The sequence below is a fragment of the Jaculus jaculus genome, chromosome 14, assembly GCF_020740685.1.
Source record: "Jaculus jaculus isolate mJacJac1 chromosome 14, mJacJac1.mat.Y.cur, whole genome shotgun sequence".
Lineage (NCBI taxonomy): Eukaryota > Metazoa > Chordata > Mammalia > Rodentia > Dipodidae > Jaculus > Jaculus jaculus.
The window spans coordinates 4,939,747-4,957,733 of NC_059115.1; the positions used below are offsets into that span (position 1 = coordinate 4,939,747).

At 47.5% G+C, this 17,987-nt stretch overlaps 1 protein-coding gene and 1 long non-coding RNA gene across 3 annotated transcripts in view; one reads left to right on the forward strand and one right to left on the reverse strand.

Moving 5' to 3' along the window:
• LOC123454697 (probable ATP-dependent RNA helicase DHX34) overlaps positions 1-11,715 on the forward strand; it is a 45,813-nt gene extending 34,098 nt beyond the window's left edge. Inside the window, exon 5 of the mRNA XM_045133556.1 lies at positions 11,656-11,715. Coding sequence (XP_044989491.1) covers positions 11,656-11,676 — 21 coding nt within the window. The 3' untranslated portion in view covers positions 11,677-11,715. The remainder of the gene's footprint in view (positions 1-11,655) is intronic.
• LOC123454701 overlaps positions 1-17,987 on the reverse strand; it is a 54,930-nt gene that overhangs the window by 14,017 nt on the left and 22,926 nt on the right. For both annotated transcript variants that reach the window (XR_006633444.1, XR_006633445.1), the window contains exon 4: positions 4,719-4,863. This is a non-coding gene — a long non-coding RNA (uncharacterized LOC123454701). The remainder of the gene's footprint in view (positions 1-4,718; positions 4,864-17,987) is intronic.

Genomic DNA, 17,987 nt, shown 5'->3' on the forward strand with positions numbered 1-17,987 from the left:
ATCGCAGCTCTCGGCCGCAGTGGTCCAGCTCTACCACTGAAGCATGAAAGCAGCCGCAGACTGCCGGGCTGGGGCGGTTCCAATAAAGCTTTGTTTACAAAGCCAAGCGGAAGGTGGGATCTGGCCAGGACCCATCCTTGTTGACCTGGCTCTGCACCACTGTACGTGAAGACCCAGTGAGTGCTCAGGAGCTTGTTTGCTTCCCGTGCCCAGGAGCAGTCACGAGACAGCCTGCTGTTGACCTTTGAGTGACTGTGCGGGGGACCCTGGGGAGAACAGGGGGTAGCAAGTGTGCTGAGGGGAGCCAAAATAGGGCGGGGCCAGAGCCAAGGACTCTGTCAATGGCAGTATTTCAAACACATAAACTCTACTCTGAAATACCTTTTTGTAAAAAAAGATTATTTATTTACTTATTAGAGCTAGAAAGAGAGAGAGAGAGAGAGATTACAAGTGCTGCCAAGCCTAGGTTCATCCTAATTACTGATTATTTAATGACTTTGAGGAGAAACTAATTTTCCATCACATTTAAACAAATTTATTACTTATTTGCAAGTGGAGAGAGAGAGAATAAGAATGGACATGCCAGGGCCTCCTGCCACTACAAAGGAATTCCAGATGCATGCACCACTTTGTGCAACTGGCTTTACGTGGGTACTGGGCAGTTAAATCCAGGTTGTTAGGCTTTGCAGGTAAGTGCCTTAACCATAGAGCCATTTCTCCTGCCCTCCATCACAATTAAAGAAATAGATATATGTATGTATGTATGTATGTATGTATGTATATTTACGTGTAGTTTTGGTTTTTCAAGGTAGGGCCATCTCACTTTAGCCCAGACTGACCTGGAATTCACTGTGTAGTCTCAGGCTGGCCTCAAACTCTCAGCGCTCCTCTACCTCTGCCTCCTGAGTGCTGGGATTAAAGGCATGCGTCACCATGCCCACCTGACTTCCCTCTCTCTCAAGAAGACACTAACTGCTGTTAGATGAAAGAGGGTGGTGACTGGTCAGTCTTTAACTGCTTCTCACTGAACAGGGGTGTAGAAATACGGCAGTTAAGAGAGTCACTTTCAGAGAGGGGAGCCATTCTAAAGGATCCTGAAAGTGCATTGATGGAATGCAGGAAGACAGTTCAGGAAGAAAATGTTGGAGAGAAAGAATAAAAGGGGATATTTTAAAGTAGAGATAGGACACAGAACGGGTACATCAGGGTCTCCGGCCACTGCAAACGAACTCCAACTGCATGTGCCACTTTCTACATTTGGCTTTATGTGGGTACTGGGGAATAGGACATAGGTCATTAGGCTTTGCAGGCAAATACCTTTAACCCCCGAGCTATCTCCCCAGATGCCCAAGTTTTTTTGAGACAGGGTCCCATGTAGCCCAGGCTGGTCTTGACTTCACTATGTAGCCAACAGTGACCTTGAATTTGTGATCCTTCTGCCTCCCAAGTGCTGGGATTATAGGCTTGCGCCACCATGCTGCGTTTATGCAGTGCTGGGGGTGGACGCTCAGTGCTCGGCGCATGCTAGGCAAACACTCTTCCAACTGAGGTACATCCTCAGCACCCTACAGTTTACAAAATACGGAGGGTGGCATTCACTAGGTTCCATTTGTTAACCACAAACTATGTTTGAGTCTCTGATAGGTGTGTCTCTCATGGGAGTGTGTGTGTGTGTGTGTGTGTGTGTGTATATGGGATTATTTCCATGTGTGAGTGTGTGTCTATAAAAGTGTGTTTGTGGCTGACCTGGAATTCTATGTAGTCTCAGGGTGGCCCTGGTGATGGGATTAATGGCATGCACCACTACACCCGACATCTCTCCATTGTTTTACTGTAAAGCAGGTGGGCCATCTTCCTTAACATTGCTAATGTGTCAACAATAGCAGCTTCAGTAACCTAACACCAGTCTCTTGCTTGAGGTTTTCTAAATTAAAACTTTAAATCTCTTAGTCCAGAATCTTTAACCAAGCACATCAGTCCATTACAAATTTAACCTTGATCAAACTCTCTAGGCCTGGGTAGCAAATGGCAGCTAGCCTTATGCCAGTAGCCCAGTTCCAAAGTCCTCTGTAGTCTTTCCTTCCCCTTAGAAACCTCGTAACCTCCAAGTTCAATCCTCTCTGCACTTAGCATTATCAAATTCTCATCAGAATAGTCCAGAAAACAAAAGTTCCAAACTCCACATGGTCAGGCTCACCCCACTCCCAGTACCAATTTTTGTAGCAGATAGCTTCAGATTTGCAGAGATGAACTTCCATTCCAGACCAGGCACAGTCATGCAGGTATTGAAGCTTACAGATCTAGGAGAAGTTCCATACTGGCAGAAGCTGGCCCTACTTTCACAAGTCCAATCACAGAGAGAGAAGCCACAACCCACAAGCCCAAAAGCCACAACCACACAGCACACTTCAGGCACTGCAGCTAGGCACACTTTGTATACTTGTTGAATGGATTTCCCCTGCCCCAAGATAGGTCTACCCTAGGCTGACCTGAAATTCATTATGAGTCTCAAGGCAGCCTTGAACTCTTGGTGATGAGTGCGGGGATTAAAGGCATGTGTCACCATGCCCTAGACTGGGATTTTTGGCCCACCACCACACCTTAAGATCTGCCCAGTGACACCTTCTCCAGCCAGGTGGCTGCAGATCCAAACTACAAACTAATAAAACTCTGAATATATTGGGGGCCATTTATTCAAACTATCAATCAGTAACCATGCAAGCATGAGAACCTGAATTCAGATCCCCAGCACCCATGTAAATACCAGGTAGGCATGGTGACCTGCCTGTATACCAGTACTCAACAGGAAGAGACAAGATCCCTAAGCCTAGCTGGCTAGTTACATTAGCTGAACATGTAAGCTCTGGGTTCAAATGAGAGGCCTGTGTCATAAAGTGGAGTGCAATTAAAGAAGATACTCAAGGGCTGCAGAGATGGCTCAGCAGTGAAGGTGCTTACCTGCAAAACCTAAGGTTCCGGGTTCAATTCCCCAGGACCCACATAAAGCCAAGATGTACAAAATGGCAAATGCATCTGGAGTTCATTTGTAGGGGATGAAGGCCCTGGCATGCCCTTTCTGTGTCTGTCTCTGTACTTGCAAATAAATAAATAATATATGTATGTATGTATGTATGTACACTCACACACAATTAAAATCAATCGCTGACCTCCACATGTACACACACATGAACCAGCATACACATATGCACCCACACACATAGTAATTAACATGCATATACACATACAAAAAAAGGTCACATAAAAACAAATGAGCAGGGCTGGAGAGATGGCTTAGCGGTTAAGTGCTTGCCTGTGAAGCCTAAGGACCCTGGTTCGAGGCTTGGTTCCCCAGGACCCACGTTAGCCAGATGCACAAGGGGGCACATGCATCTGGAGTTCGTTTGCAGAGGCTGGAAGCCCTGGTGCACCCATTCTCAATCTCTCTCGGTCTCTTTCTCTCTCTCTATCACTCTCAAATAAATTAATAAAAAAAAAATGAACAAAAAAATTTTTTAAAAAATCTTGGGCAGAGCTGGTCGTGATGGCACATGCTTATGAAGGTAGCACTTGCAAAACTGTTACTTAGAACCCAGCACCGACAGAACAAAGAGCAAAGTAACGCTGGCAGAGGGCCACCGCTTCCTGAGCCTGTTGCTAACTTCAATAATGGGGGCTAATGCTGCACCGTCAGACGGTCATCCACTTCTCTGTGCGTCAGTTTCCTCACCCACAAAACTGCCATGAGGATGAAGACTGAGCTGTGAGAGCTACAGAGAATGGCTGTCACTACCACGGTTAGTGCCACACCTGGGGCACAGGGCCGCGGACTAGGCCCAGAGCGAGCACGTGGCACCACAGCTGCCCGGGTGAGATTCATTCACAGCCCTCTGGTCTTCTACACACGAAGTTTCAACTCAACCTGTATGAAAACAAGACTGGACCCCAACGTGAAAGCTCCCCAGTGCCCAAGGACCAGAACGCAAAATCTCTGTTGATGGAGGTGTAAATTAATAGGCTCCAAAGGGACAACGAAGTGGCAATAACTACCAAGTGACCAATCACCACTTTTTTTTAAAGTGAGGTAGGGGCTCACTCTAGCGAGGCTGACCTGGCACTCACTCTGTAGTTCCAGGCTGGCCTCCAGCTCACAGTGATGCCCCTACCTGTCTCGCCAGCGCTGGGATCAGAGGCGTGCACCACTCTGGGGCACAGCAAGCCCCCTTCCACTAAATGAACCTGCAGCTGCACGTGAACACACGTGCTGGGTCACAGTGTACGAGACAAGGTGACATCCTTCAGCACACCCCGCACAACCAAAGCCCAACACAGCAAGCCGCCGTCTGCTTTGACAGGCTGTGCCACTGCACCACAGCGGACAGGTGTGAAGAAATCACGGGGTGACGCAGAGGCAGGCCCACACAGGACCACGTGCAGACAGGGGAAACAAAAGGTACAGGACGGGTTAGCAGAGCTCACGCAGCCGTGAGGCTGACGCCTGTGAGTACGAACACCCTTACGTGCTGCCCAAACCAAAACCTGCACCTCACCAGCTTTCAGGAACTGTCACACCAGACGAGGGGCGGTGGTCCACATAGCCGGCAGAATGCGGCAGGTGGGGAGGGGGTCCTCCTTAGATCCCCGTGTCTCCATAAAGGCGAACACTCAGAGCACACGTTCACACGCTGGGCTCGTGGGCTGGGGCAAGCAACGACACCAACCTGACAAAGTCGTCAGGAAGCAGGTCAGGACTGACGCCCAGCGAGTCAAGCACATCGTTCCGATTCTGCAGCAGCAACTCGGCATCCTCGCTTTGGGTGTCAGAACCAGGATCGCGCCCTTTATCCGTACGGAACTTCAGGAGCACTAGGAAAGGCGAAAAGAAAGGAGGTTACAAGAGTCCTTGGAGCCGCATAGAGGTAGGAGTACCTCTATGAGTTTGAGGCCAGTCTCAGACTACAGATTGAGTTCCAGATCAGCCTGGGCTAGAACGAGACCCTACCTCAAAAAATCAAAACCAAACTCAAACATAAAACAGTCCTCAGACTGGAGAGATGGCTTGCCAGTTAAGGCACTTGCCTGCAAAGCTAAAGGACCCAAGTATGATTCCCAAGGACCCACATAAGCCAGATCCACAAGGTGGCACATGTGTCTGGAGTTTGTTTGCAGCAGCTGGAGGCCCTGGTGTAAGTAGAATAGATTAATGGGGGTGAAAGGACCCAAAGTGAGGTCAGGGGAAGAGATTGAGTAAAGAAAAGGTGGAGGGAGGGCTAATCAAAATCTAAGAGGATATAAATGAATCATATGGAAGCCTGCTTTTTTGGACAATGGAACACTCAGGAGCCATATATTGTTACTAGAAAATTTTCAGTGCCAGGGATGGGATGCCTTCCAGTGAGTTGTTGGCCAAGGAAGTCCCTGATGCCCCCCAAACATTATAGGCCATTGCATAGGCCCTTGGTTTCCCACCAGGAATACGATGGTAATACCCTATTGCTGAAGACTCCACATATTTGGGCTGCAAGGTCACTGAGAAACCTGGCTGGGGCTGAGGTGAAAACTTCTTCCATGTAGACCAGCTGAGAGAAAGCTGGAAAAAGCCATTTTGCATGCAGTTCAATGGGAGAGAGAGAAATCACCAGTGAAGATACCCAACAGTGGACAGTGTAAGCCTTATATTTGGCCAACCAGGCCAAGTGAGCCAATGGGTGCAGTAGTGTCACATTTGTCATGGTGGAAACAAACTGCCTCTAACTGGACTAGAGGCCCGCTCCATGGGAGGGAACACATCCCTGATACTGAAAACCTACAACAGGGGTAGTCATGAGCCCTAGGGGTGTAATGTCTACTGCTGTCTGGATAAATGTATATCCTATGCTCATCAAACTGTGCCCAGTAAGCACTTCTCTTAATGTTCATACCCATATGTTAATGCTACTCTCACTTTTGGCTAGAGAACCTTCTCTTTTCAGATGGCAGTGACTTTGGGGATGATTCAGAAGGCACCGTGGTGCTGGAAAGAAGTGACAGACAATACTGCAATATCTCTATCACACCTTCCAAGGCTCAGGGTCTAATGCGGAAGAGGTGGTAGAAAGAATGTTAAGGGCCAAAGGAAGGGTAGGACTCCTTACAACATGCTCCTCCAGACACAAAATGGCCTGGATATCGAAGACCTCACAGTGCCTGACACTACCTACACAAGACCTTCATGATAGGAGGAAAAGATCATGACATCAAAATAAAAGAGACTGATTGAGATGGGGAGGGGATATGATGGAGAGTGGAGTTTCAAAGGGCAAAGTGGGGGGAGGGGGGAATTACCATGGGATATTGTTTACAATTAATGGAATTTGTCAAATAGGAAAAGAAAAAGTTATAAACCTAACTGGGCTGTTTCACACCTGTAATCACAGTCACTATTTAAAGGCATAGCAGGCAGACTGCCATGAGTTCAGGAGAGCCTGGGCTACAGCATGAGACCCTGTGTCAAACAAACAAAACTCTGGAACTGGACTACCTAGTTCAAAACTTGACTCTTTATTTTTCTTTTCAAAATTTTTTTAATTAACAACTTCCATGATTATAAACAATATCCCATGGTAACACCCTCCCTCCCCAAACTTGATTCTTGCCACCTACAAGTTGTGTAACCTTGGACAAATTGTTTAAACTCTCTGACTCAGTCCTCTTATCAGCAAAATGGAATAAATAAGAACCTGCCTCAAAAAATAAGAATTTTAAGTATTTATTTACAAGGAGAAAGAAAGACTGGCTTCAAACTCCAGGGTTCAACGTCATTGGCTTTCCCCCTAAGTTTTATTTATTATTTTTTTTAATTATTAGAGACAGAGAGAGGGAGTGAGAATGGGCATGCCAGTGCCTCCAGCCACTGCAAACAAACTCCAGATGCATGTGACACCATGTGCATCTGGCTTACATGGGACCTGGAGAATTGAACCAGAATTGAAGTCCTTAGGCTTCGCAGGTGGCCTCGAACTCATGGCGATCCTACGATCTCTGCCTCCCAAGCACTGGGATTAAAGGTGTGCGCTGCCACTCAGCTCAAGGGAGTTTTCTATGGCCCTCTGCTAAGGCTTTCTTCACAAAGGCTGATACTATCAGTGTTTACTGTTTTCCACTGGCAAGAGTCAAATTCTTCCTCTGATGATTCCCAGCTAGTAGATGTGGCAAATTGCAGGTGCTCCAAAAATGTTTGGTCTCTTTCTGTCTCTTTTAACTTCATCTCTGAGTTTCAAATATGACCAATGTACTTTTCCACAGCTTAAGTGGAACAGACTGAGCAAGTCAAGATCACCAAGGATCCTCAGATCAGTACACTCATCTTGAGGTGACGTCCATGTTTTCCTGCTCCCGGCTAAGACTGCGCATTCTTGTTCATGCTGCTAAGTAAATGCTGTTTCCATCTAGACTCAGTATTTTTAGCACACCTGTTATGATAAACTCACAGTAACCTCAAAAAGAACAAATCAAAGTCAACTTTCTGCCACAGGAAACCAGCTCATGCTTAATGTTTTGCAACATTCCACGGGATAATAATAAAGAGATGAGACCTTTCTGCTCACAGATGGCAAGGCTAATGCTCAAGATAGTGGAAAAATGCAGCAGGAAGCCTTCAGTCTGGCCACTACTAAGTAAACTGGAAAAAAACCCAACACCAAAACATGGCAGACACACACACACACACACACACACACACGGCAGAGGCTGCAAGACTGTGGGTGACTGTACAGTAACACTTGACTCAAAAGACTGGGGTGTGCTAGGCTTGAAGTTACATGTAAGCTGGTATTCCAGAGTACTTGAGAGACTGAGGCAGAAGGTCCACAACTTCAAAAACAGTCCAGACCCTGTCACAACATGAACATTTTTTAAAAGATTTATTTATTAGCGATGGGAGGCAGTGGAGGGTGGGGAGGGAGAGAATGGGCATGCCAGGACCTCCAGCCACTGCAAACAAACTCCAGATGTGTGTGCCACCATGTGCATCTGGCTTACGTGGGACCTGGAAAATCGAACCTGGGTCCTCAGGCTTTGTAGGCATACACCTTAAGTGCTAAGTCATCTCTCCGGCCCCTCAACATAAATTTTGGTTTGTTATTTTAAGATATGGCCTCACTCTAGCCCAAGCTGAACTGGAATTCATTTTGTAGCCCCAGGCTGGCTTTGAACTCATAGAGATCCTCCTTCCTCAACCTCCCAAGTGCTGAGATTAAAGGTATGTGCCACCATGTCTAAGAATCTTTTTTTTTTTTTAAGGTAGGGTCTCACTCTAGCTCAGGCTAGTCTCAAACTCACAGCAAACCTCCTATCTTTACCTCCTAAGTGCTGGAATTAAAGCCATATGTCACCAAATCAAGCTCTAAGAAATATGCATATATAGCTCTGACCACCCAGGAACTTCCAGCTGTGGGCGAGTTCTTCCCTAAGCTGGGCCTTGGCTGGCTTGGACCAGGCCCAACCAGACTGAGCCAAGGGGAGGGCCCCAGCCCTAAACTGACATATGGGTTCTTGATTTATTTATTTATGTTTTTTGAGGTAGAGTCTCAGTCTAGCACAGGCTGACCTGGAATTCACTCTGTATTCATAGGGTGGCCTTGAACTCACGGCGATCCTCCTACCTCTGCCTCCCCAGTGCTGGGATTAAAGGTGTGCGCCACTACGCCCGGCCTAAGAAATATTTTTAAAAGGGCTGCCAGTGCAGCACAGTGGCAGAGCACACGCCTTGTCTGCACGAGGCTAGCCCCCAGCAGTGCAGAACAGGCCTAGTGGCTTCCCATGGAGCTGGCAGCATGAGTAAACTATGCAGACACCAGTGTGCAGCAGCTTTCCCCTGACCTGAGGCAAATGGACACAGAAATAAGAGCTAGACAAGAACAGTCATTCATCAGGCACCTAGCATGTACTCCACTAGGCAAAGGAGAAAAGATGTCAGGTTCCCTGTTCTCAATGTGCAGCCCAGGCAAGCACCAACCCCGTGGGAATCGGCAGGTTACACGAGGTCAACACTTCAAAATCAGCATCTCATATCACTCACATTCCCAGAAAAGCTCTTGGGAATAAATTTCAAGAACTGGAAAAAATTAAAAACAACTTACATGTTTTCAAGATGAGCTGGCCATAGATGGATCGCATATCAAAAGACACACTACAAGCCAGGCGTGGCAGCACACGCCTTTAATCCCAGCACTTGGGAGGCAGAGGTACGCAGATCACCATGAGTTCGAGACCACCCTGAGACTACAGAGTGAACTGCAGGTCAGCCTGGGCTAGAGTGAGACCCTACCTTGAAAAACAAAACAGACACACTACATTACCTAGGCATGAAGAGAACAAGGTTACTCATGTAGGCTCAAACACCTTTCCATATAATTTAGGCTACCAAATAAAAAAACAGCAAATATGGCCAGGTGTAGTTCCACACGCCTTTAATCCCAGCACTCGGGAGGCAGAGGTAGGAGGTGGCCATGAGTTTAAGGCCACCCTGAGACTACACAGTGAATTCCAGGTCAGCCTGAGGTAGAGTGAGACCTACCCTGAAAAAGCAGTTAAGGTGCTTGCCCAGGTTGATTTCCCTGGTACCTAGGCACCCCACAAGGGGTACATGCATCTGGAGTTGCTTTACAGTGGCTGGAGGCCCTATAGTGCTCAGTCTCTCTCTCTTCTTTCTCTGCTTGCAAATAAGTAAATACAATGCAAGTTACTTACATTTTGCACAAGAGGTACTATTTATCCTGCTCTAAAACTCACAAAGAACAAATACAAAGAACAGGGTCTTCTTTTTGGTTTTTTGAGGTCAGGTCTCACTCTAGCCCAGGCTGACTTGGAATCACTATGTAGTCTCAGAGTGGCCTCAAACTCACTGGCAATATACACAGGTAAATAAATGGAACTAGGCATAGCAGGACAGGCCTGTAATGCCAGCACATGGTAGGAGGATCGTAAACTCAACACTGGCCTGGGCATTTTAGTGAACCTTTGTCTCTCAAACAAGAAAGCAAACAAACACAATACTGAAGATTTTAGGGTGGTGGTGGTGGCGCAATCCGGCCAGGCTGTAACCGTCGTATGTCTGCGAGCGGCTGGAGCAGCAGTGGCATCTGGGTCTGGCGTGAGAGGACGCCAGCAGGCAGCAGTGGCAGCAGGGCCAGCAGTGGCAGGAGCTAATACACAGTAGCCTGGCCTCAGCAGGAGCAGCAAGAGGTGGACACGCGCTGTCATTGTCGTCGCCGCCACCGGGCCAGGCGTCATGAGCAGAGGTTGGGGGGGGAGTCTCGCCCCCGCTGCTGCCACTGCCACCGAGGTGACTGAGGAGAGAGGCGCCTTCCCTCACTCCCGCCTCCGCCAGACTTCAATGCCCAGTTCGCAGCTCGCCCACGTTTTTCGTTGGAATATATGTTGTACATTTATGGCGATTCTGAGCGCGAGGGCAGACTTCTGCCAGGCTCAGCACAGTGCTTTTGCTGACAAGTGAGCTTGGAGGTTCTATGTGCCATAATTATAATTAACATTGCCTTGAAGACTCTGGACACCAAGACTGGCCTCAGAAATAGTTGGCTTTTTTTAAAATTGCAAGCATATTTCTTTTAATGACTCCAGTAAAATTAAGCATCAAGTAAAGAAAAGTGGAAAACAATCTACACTTTTAACTTGTCTCACTAGTGCCCAAATGTAGTAAAGGCTGTTTAAGTCTTGTATGTAGTTGGATTTTTTTTGCAGTCGGAAGATATCCACCTGCAAACACTGAGGCCCAAGTGGATTCTAAATACTTCTGCCTATCTTGAAGAGTGAAGCTTCCTAAGGAATAAACACTTGAATAGAGAAAATAGTGATCAATAAGATTTTATATACATATGCAATGCATACACACACTAACTGGTTATGTCCACTGACATGTCAAAAAAGCTGGGCACTGTGGTGCACCCCAGTAATCAGTAATCATAGCACCTGGGAAGAGAGGCAGGAGGGTGAACAACTTAAGGAAGGCTTAGCTACAGAGCAAACAAGATCAGCATGGGCTACAAGAGTCCCTATCTCTAAGAACAGAAATATCACAAATTAAAACTCTCAAACAGGGCAGGGCGTGGTGGCGCACGCCTTTAATCCCAGCACTGGGGAAGGCTGAGGTAGAAGGATCACTGTGAGTTTGAGGCCACCCTGAGATTATATAGTGAATTCCATGTCAGCCTGGGCTAGAGTGAAACCCTACCTTGAAAAACAAAAACAGCCGACAGAAAGCTGGAAGAAGCCATTCTACATGTAGTTCAATGGGAGAAAGAGATACCACCAGTGAAGATACTCAAAAGTGGACACTGCAAGCCTTATATTTGGCCAGCCAGGCCAAACGAGCCAATGAGTGCAATGGTGGCATGTCTGTCATGGTGGAAACCAGTTGCCCTCCAATTGGAATGGAGGCCTGCTCCATGGGTGTGTGTGTGTGTATGTGTGTGGAATACATCCCTGATACTGAAAACTTAAAACAGGAGTAGTCATGAGCCCTAGGGATATAACATCTGCTGATATCTGGAAAAATGTATATACTATGCTTATCAAACTGCCTAGTAAGCACTTCTCTTAATATTCATACCCTTATATTAACGCTACTCTCACTTTGGGTAAAGAATCTTCTCTTTTCAGATGGCAGTGACCTTGGGATGACTCAGAAGGTATCATAGTGCTGGAAAGAAGTGACTGGAGTACTGAGTAACATCTCGATCACACCTTCCAAGGCTCAGGGTCTAATGTGGAAGAGGTGCGGAAAGAATTTAAGAGCCAAAGGAAGGGTAGGACTCCTTACAACATGCTCCTCCAGACACAAAATGGCCTGGATATCCAAGACCTCACAGTGCCTGACACTACCTACACAAGACCATCATAAGAGGAAAAGATCATGACATCAAAATAAGAGACTGATTGAGATGGGGAGGGGATATGATGGAGAATGGAGTTTCAAAGGGAAAAGTGGGGGGGGGAGGGTATTACCACGGGATAATTTTTATAATCATGGAAAATGTTAATAAAAATTGAGGAAAAAAAAAGTCTCAAAGAAGGGCTGGAGAGATGGCTTGGTACTTAAAGGTACTTGCTTATAAAGTTCAATTCCCCAATAATCCATAAGAAGCCAGAGGCACAAAGTGGCACACGCTTCTGGAGTTCTTTTGCAGTGACATGATGTCCTAGCATATCTATCTCCTCAAATTCTCATTCTCTCCTCTTTCCACCCTTCTCTCTGCTTGAAAATAAACTAAACACTTTAAAGAACAGTGTCAAGGAGATGACCGTTGGTAGCAGTAGGTACATGAAAGTCAGGATCTGGTTTCTAATCAGGACAACAGTTCTCCTTTGCCATGGCTTATTTCAAAGCGGGGCAGGTCGAGTATGAGAACAGCCCAAGGGCCTGGGGAGAGGGCTCGGGGTGTGGGCATAGGAGCCCGAGTAAGACCTCCGGCACCGCAGAGGCTGGCAACAGCCACACACTCAATACACGTGGAAGAACTCGAAAACCCGCCGCTCTGCTCCGGCCTCCCCGCACACGCACACGCACGCCACAAAGCGCGGGCAAGAGAAGCCTGAACACCTCAGTGTACCAGAAAGAGGGGCTTGAAGGAGGAAGGGGACAAGTCAAGAAAAAGTCCTCTTCAAGCCTAGCTTAAAGGGGCCACCACAGGCCAAACATGGGACAACCTGAGGACAAGAACAAATAGCAGTAAAAGATATGACACATTCTAAGTAGAATCAGAGGCTGGGGCAACAGCTCAGTGGTAAAGTGCTTGCCAGGCAAGCATGTAGGTAAACGCTGGGCACAGCAGCAAGCATCTGTAATCATGAGCAATCCTGGTGTGGGCAGGGGGAGGCAGGGACAGGAGAATACCTGGGGCTTCTTGTGAGTTTCAGGTTCAGTGAGAGGCCCTATCATGTAAATGCCTGCAATCCCATGGCATTTGTAGCAAAAAGGGAGGCAGAGACATAATTGCATGGACGCTCACAAGCCAGCTAACCTGGCATGCAGCAGTGAGCCACAGGCCCACCTGAGCTGGGCATGGTGGCGCACGCCTTTAATCCCAGCACTCAGGAGGCTGAGGTAGGAGGATTGCCATGAGTTTCAGGCCAACCTGAGACTACATAGCGAATTCTAAGTCAGCCAGTGCTAGAGTGAGACCCTACCTAGAAAAACAAAAACTAACAAAACAGCAAGTCAGCCTAGTGACATTTAATGCCTATTACAAAATTCCAGACCCTTCTTACAAATCTTAAAACAGATCCAGCCATCAGCAGTACCATTTGGGAATGCTATCAGAAGGAGGAAACTAAGTTATGCCAGGTTCAAAAACTACTAAGAGGGCTGGAGAGATGGCTTAGTGGTTAAGGCATTTGCCTGCGGAGCCAAAGGATTCAATTCCCCAAGACCCAAGTAAGCCAGATGCCCAAGGGGGTGCACATGTCTGGAGTTCATTTGCAGTGGCTGTGCCCATTCTCTCTCTCAAATAAATAAATGGAAAAACAAACAACAAAAACCAAACCTCAAACCTTCCTTGTATGCCTGGCAACGGGCAACGCTAAGGGCATTCTGATGTCAGTCGGCTGCGAGCAGTGGGAAAAGGGGAGTGCACTTACAGCCTTGAGCCCACACTCCAGACCGGGGGCAAGGAGGTAGATGAAGACACACACCTCATGCCTATATATGCAGTTATAAAAGCACACCGTGAGGGCTGGAGGGATGGCTTTGCAATGAAGGTACCTGCCTGCAAAGCCAAAGGACCCTGGTTCAATTCCCAAGGACCCATATAGGCCAGATGCACAAGATAGAGCTTGTGTCTGGAATATTTGCTGGATGCCCTGGCGCACCCATTCTGTCTTGTAAGTAAAAAATAAACAAAGGATTTAAAAAGCGGGGGGGGCACACCATGAAACTGTTAGAGCCGGGTGGGGTGGCACATACCTTTGTACTTAGAAGCCTGCCCAAGGCTACACAGTAAATTCCAGGTCTGGATGACCTATAGTAAGGCCTAACCTCAGAAAACAAGATAAGAGAAAGTTCCTAAAAACCATGTAGATGTATGAGAGTATTTTTGTTTTGTTTTTTGTTTGTTTTTCAAGGTAGGGTTTTACTCCAGTCCAGGGTGACCTGGAATTTCACTATGTTGTCTCAGAGTGGACTCAACTCAGCGATCCTCTAACCTCCGCCTCCACAGTGTTGGGATTAAAGGCGTGTGCCACCACGCCCAACCTATAAGCTTTTTTTATTATTTATTTTTTATACTTATTTATTTGAAGGGGGGGGGATCAGACAGAAAGAGAATGAGTGTGCCAGGGCCTACAGCCACTGCAAATGAACTCCAGTCACATGCACCACCTTGTGCATCTGGCTTATGTGAGTCCTAGAGAATCAAACCTAGGTCCTTTGGCTTTGAAGGCAAGTGCCTTAACTGCTAAGCCATCTCTCCAGCCCTGCACAAGCTTTTTACTGTTGCTTCCCCCCAGTTTGGTGACTGACCTGAAATTCACTATGTAGTCTCAAGGTGACCTTGGACACAGTGATCCTCCTACCTCTGCCTCACAAGTGCTGGGATTAAAGGCGTGCACCCCCACACCCGGCACTTTTATTCTTTTTTAAGCACAAAAACATACTAAGCTAAAATAACTGTGTGTGGCTTCATGTCATGAACTCATATTTAAGAATGAAAAAATGTGGAGGCTAGAAAGACAGCTTAGCGGTTAAATACATAAAATAAAAAAGAACGCAAAAATTTGGGCTGGAGAGATGGCTTAGTAGTTAAGGCTTACCTGCAAAGCCAAAGCCGGGTTTGATTCCCCAGGACCAACGTAAGCCAGATACACAAGGTGGTGCACACGTCTGGAATTCACGTGCAGTGGCTGGAGGTCCTGGCATGCCCATTCCTTCCCTCTCACAGGGGCACAGACAGACAATCCTAGCACTCCAAAGTGGAGTCACTGGCGTTCAAGGTCAGCCTCAATACAGAGTTCAATGCCAATCCGGGCTACATTAGACCTTTCTCCAAAAACAAAAACAGGGCACTGGGGATACAGCACAGTGGGAAGAGTACTAGTTTACCATGCGTGAAGCCCTAGCGTGATCCTCATTACTTCATAAAACCAAATATGGAGACATGCCAACAATTCCAGTACTCAGAGGCAAGGGCATCTGGAATTCAAGGTCATCCTTGGCTAATTTTTATTTCAATGTCAGCCGGGGCTAAGTTAAAAAGAGAGAGATAGGTCACAGGTGTCATTCTCTGATGGAGTTCTTACCTAGCATGCTGCAAGCTTTAGTTCAATTCCCACTACTTCTTCCTGCTCCAGAATAGAGCAATTGTTCTATGAAAAAGGAAGTGTATTAAATTCTCCTGCCCTAACAAAAATATCTTGCTAAGATAAGAGGCTACGATCAAACTGGAAACCCGCACACCGCTCCCCCGGGCTCCCGTGGTGGGAAAGGCTCTGCACGTAAGTACAGCCGCAGCTCCTCAGACCCAGGCACTGGGCTGCCGGGGCAGAGCTGAGTTGCCCCTCTGGAGGCAGCTCAGGGAAGAAACCCTCAACGAAACTTGGGACAGTTCAGAGCTGTGCGGGAAGTGCAGTCAGGGGTTCCAGACATCCTGTGTGGTGTAGAACTGGAGAGGAAGGGATGAGCTCTGGCAGGCACATTTCCTTGCCTTTGCAGAAGGTACCAGCAGGAGGAAGATCAGGGAAGAAAGGAGGATACACTAGGATACACTCCTTCCGGCTTGGACCCAAGCTCTCCCTCTCACTTGCAACCTTAGGCAAATGAACGGACTTCTTTCTCTTGGGCCTGTCTGTGGCAGGCCACTTTGCAGGATGTTCCCTGCTACCTGGAGAGGAGGTCCCTATGAGGCCAGTGAGGCTCTGTGTTGGAAACTGTCATGTAACCGCACAGGCTCATCCCGGTCCAGGGCAGGGCAGAGACGGCCGCAGCTTCCGCGGCCGCCAGCGCTCCCAGGCAGCTGAGCTCTCCGTGCACTGGTCGTGAGCTGGTCTTTGGGTTCACTGCACTTATCTCGCACCTCTGGCACTGATGCTTCGTTCTCCCTGCCTCTGATAAATGCCACTTTGCACTGAACTCCCCACAGCCGATTACCGTTGCTCGTAACAATAAGACAAACCCCACAGGCTTTGCAAAGTAATACAAAATTTAAAAGGGGGATCGGGAGAGGTGGCTCAGAGGTTAAAGACACTTGCTTGCACAGCCAAGGCCCCAGTTCAGTTCCCCAATTTTCACATAAAGCCAGATGCACAGAGTGGTCGGTGCATGCATCTAAAGGTTGTCTGCAGTGGCAAGAGGTCCCTGCTTTGCCCATTCTTTCTCTTTCTTTGTGAGTAAACAATTTAAAAAGAGACCAAAAAAAAAAAATTAAAAACCTAAATGGGGCTGGAAAGATAGCTTAGTGGTTAAGGCACTTGCCTGCAAAGCCTAAGGACCCAGGTTTGATTCCCCAGTACAAGGTGGCGCATACATCTGGAGTTTGTTTGCAATGGGTAAAAGCCCTGGAGCGCCCATTCTTTCTATGTGCCTCTTCCTCTCTCCCCCAAATAATTAAAAAAAATAAAAATAAAAAAGCTAGGTGGATTGCCAGGTGTGGTGGCACATATATTTAATCCCAATACTCGGGAGGCTGAGCAGGTAGGAATTGAGACATGGGTTCAAGGCCACCCTGAGACTACAAAGGGCATTCTGAGCTAGAGCAAGACCTACCTCGAAAAAAAACAAAAACAGAAAAAAATAAAGGGGGGGGGGACCAGGACTCTCAGGCTGCGGGTCAAGTATCCCTCCTTTCTGGTTCTGGGCTGCAAGACATCAGGGGAGCCTTATGTCCATGAACTATGGTCCACCCACTGAGTCATGGCTCTGGGTGCCAGGAAGGCAGCCAGGGCAGGGTGGAGCCGTGCTCTCCTGGGCACTGGAGGTCACCACCACCTCAGAGCAGCCACACTTCTTCTTCATTATTAGTTTTGTATTCAGCAAATATAGGCAGTTTGGTAGTATTATTAGGCTCATCCATGACTTACCTCCTCTCCATTGTCCCCTCCTTGTTGAAGTATATGGGTCGTGCATTGTGGAGTTCGCCCAGAGTTATTGGTGCGGTAAATGTCTCTGCATATCATGACCCAACATGTGGCTCTGACATTCTTTCCGCCCCCTCTTCCGCAAAATTTCCCTGAGCCATGTTGGGTTCATTTTTGGTCTGCTTCAGTGATGAGGTGTTGGGGACCTCTGAGGCTGTCTCTCTGATTTAGGAGGAGTTGTTGGTCTCCTTCCTTCTTGTGCTGGTATCTGGTTCATCAGGAAAACAGCACCCTTGCTTGTTTCGCCAATTTTCCTTATTTCAGCCGGGGCCCTTTTGAGGTATGATGGGGTGGCTCTCTCCTTAGGATCTGCATCTATCTTTCTTTCCCCGGGATTTGCAGCGCAGCTAGGCGGTCGCCATCTTGGCCACAGCCACACTTCTGTATTGATGCTTGCAGTAAGCCAGATGGACTAGAATAGATTAGAGGTGAGCACATCCAGCCTCAGATTAGAATGATTCTCAGATCAGCATAGGCAAGATTAAGACCATACCTCACAAAACCAAAAAAGAAAAAGAGAAGGAAGAATTCACAGTATGTGGAGGTGGAATCCCAGCACTCGGGAGGCAGAGGTAGGAGGATCACAGTGAGTTCGAGACCACCCTAAAAGGATGAGTTCCAGGTCATCCTGGACTAGAGTGAGACCCTACCTGGAAAAATAAATAAAAAAACCAACACTGAGCATGGTGATATATGCCTATGATCCCAGCAGAGGCAGAAAGACTGCAGCATGCTCGAAGCCAACCAGAGCTACATAGTAAGACAATCTGCATTCAGCAACCGTACAAAGAGAACCTCTAAAGTTGCCAGGGGTGGCTGTGCACACCTTTAATCCCAGCACTCAGGAGGCAGAGGGAGGATTGCTG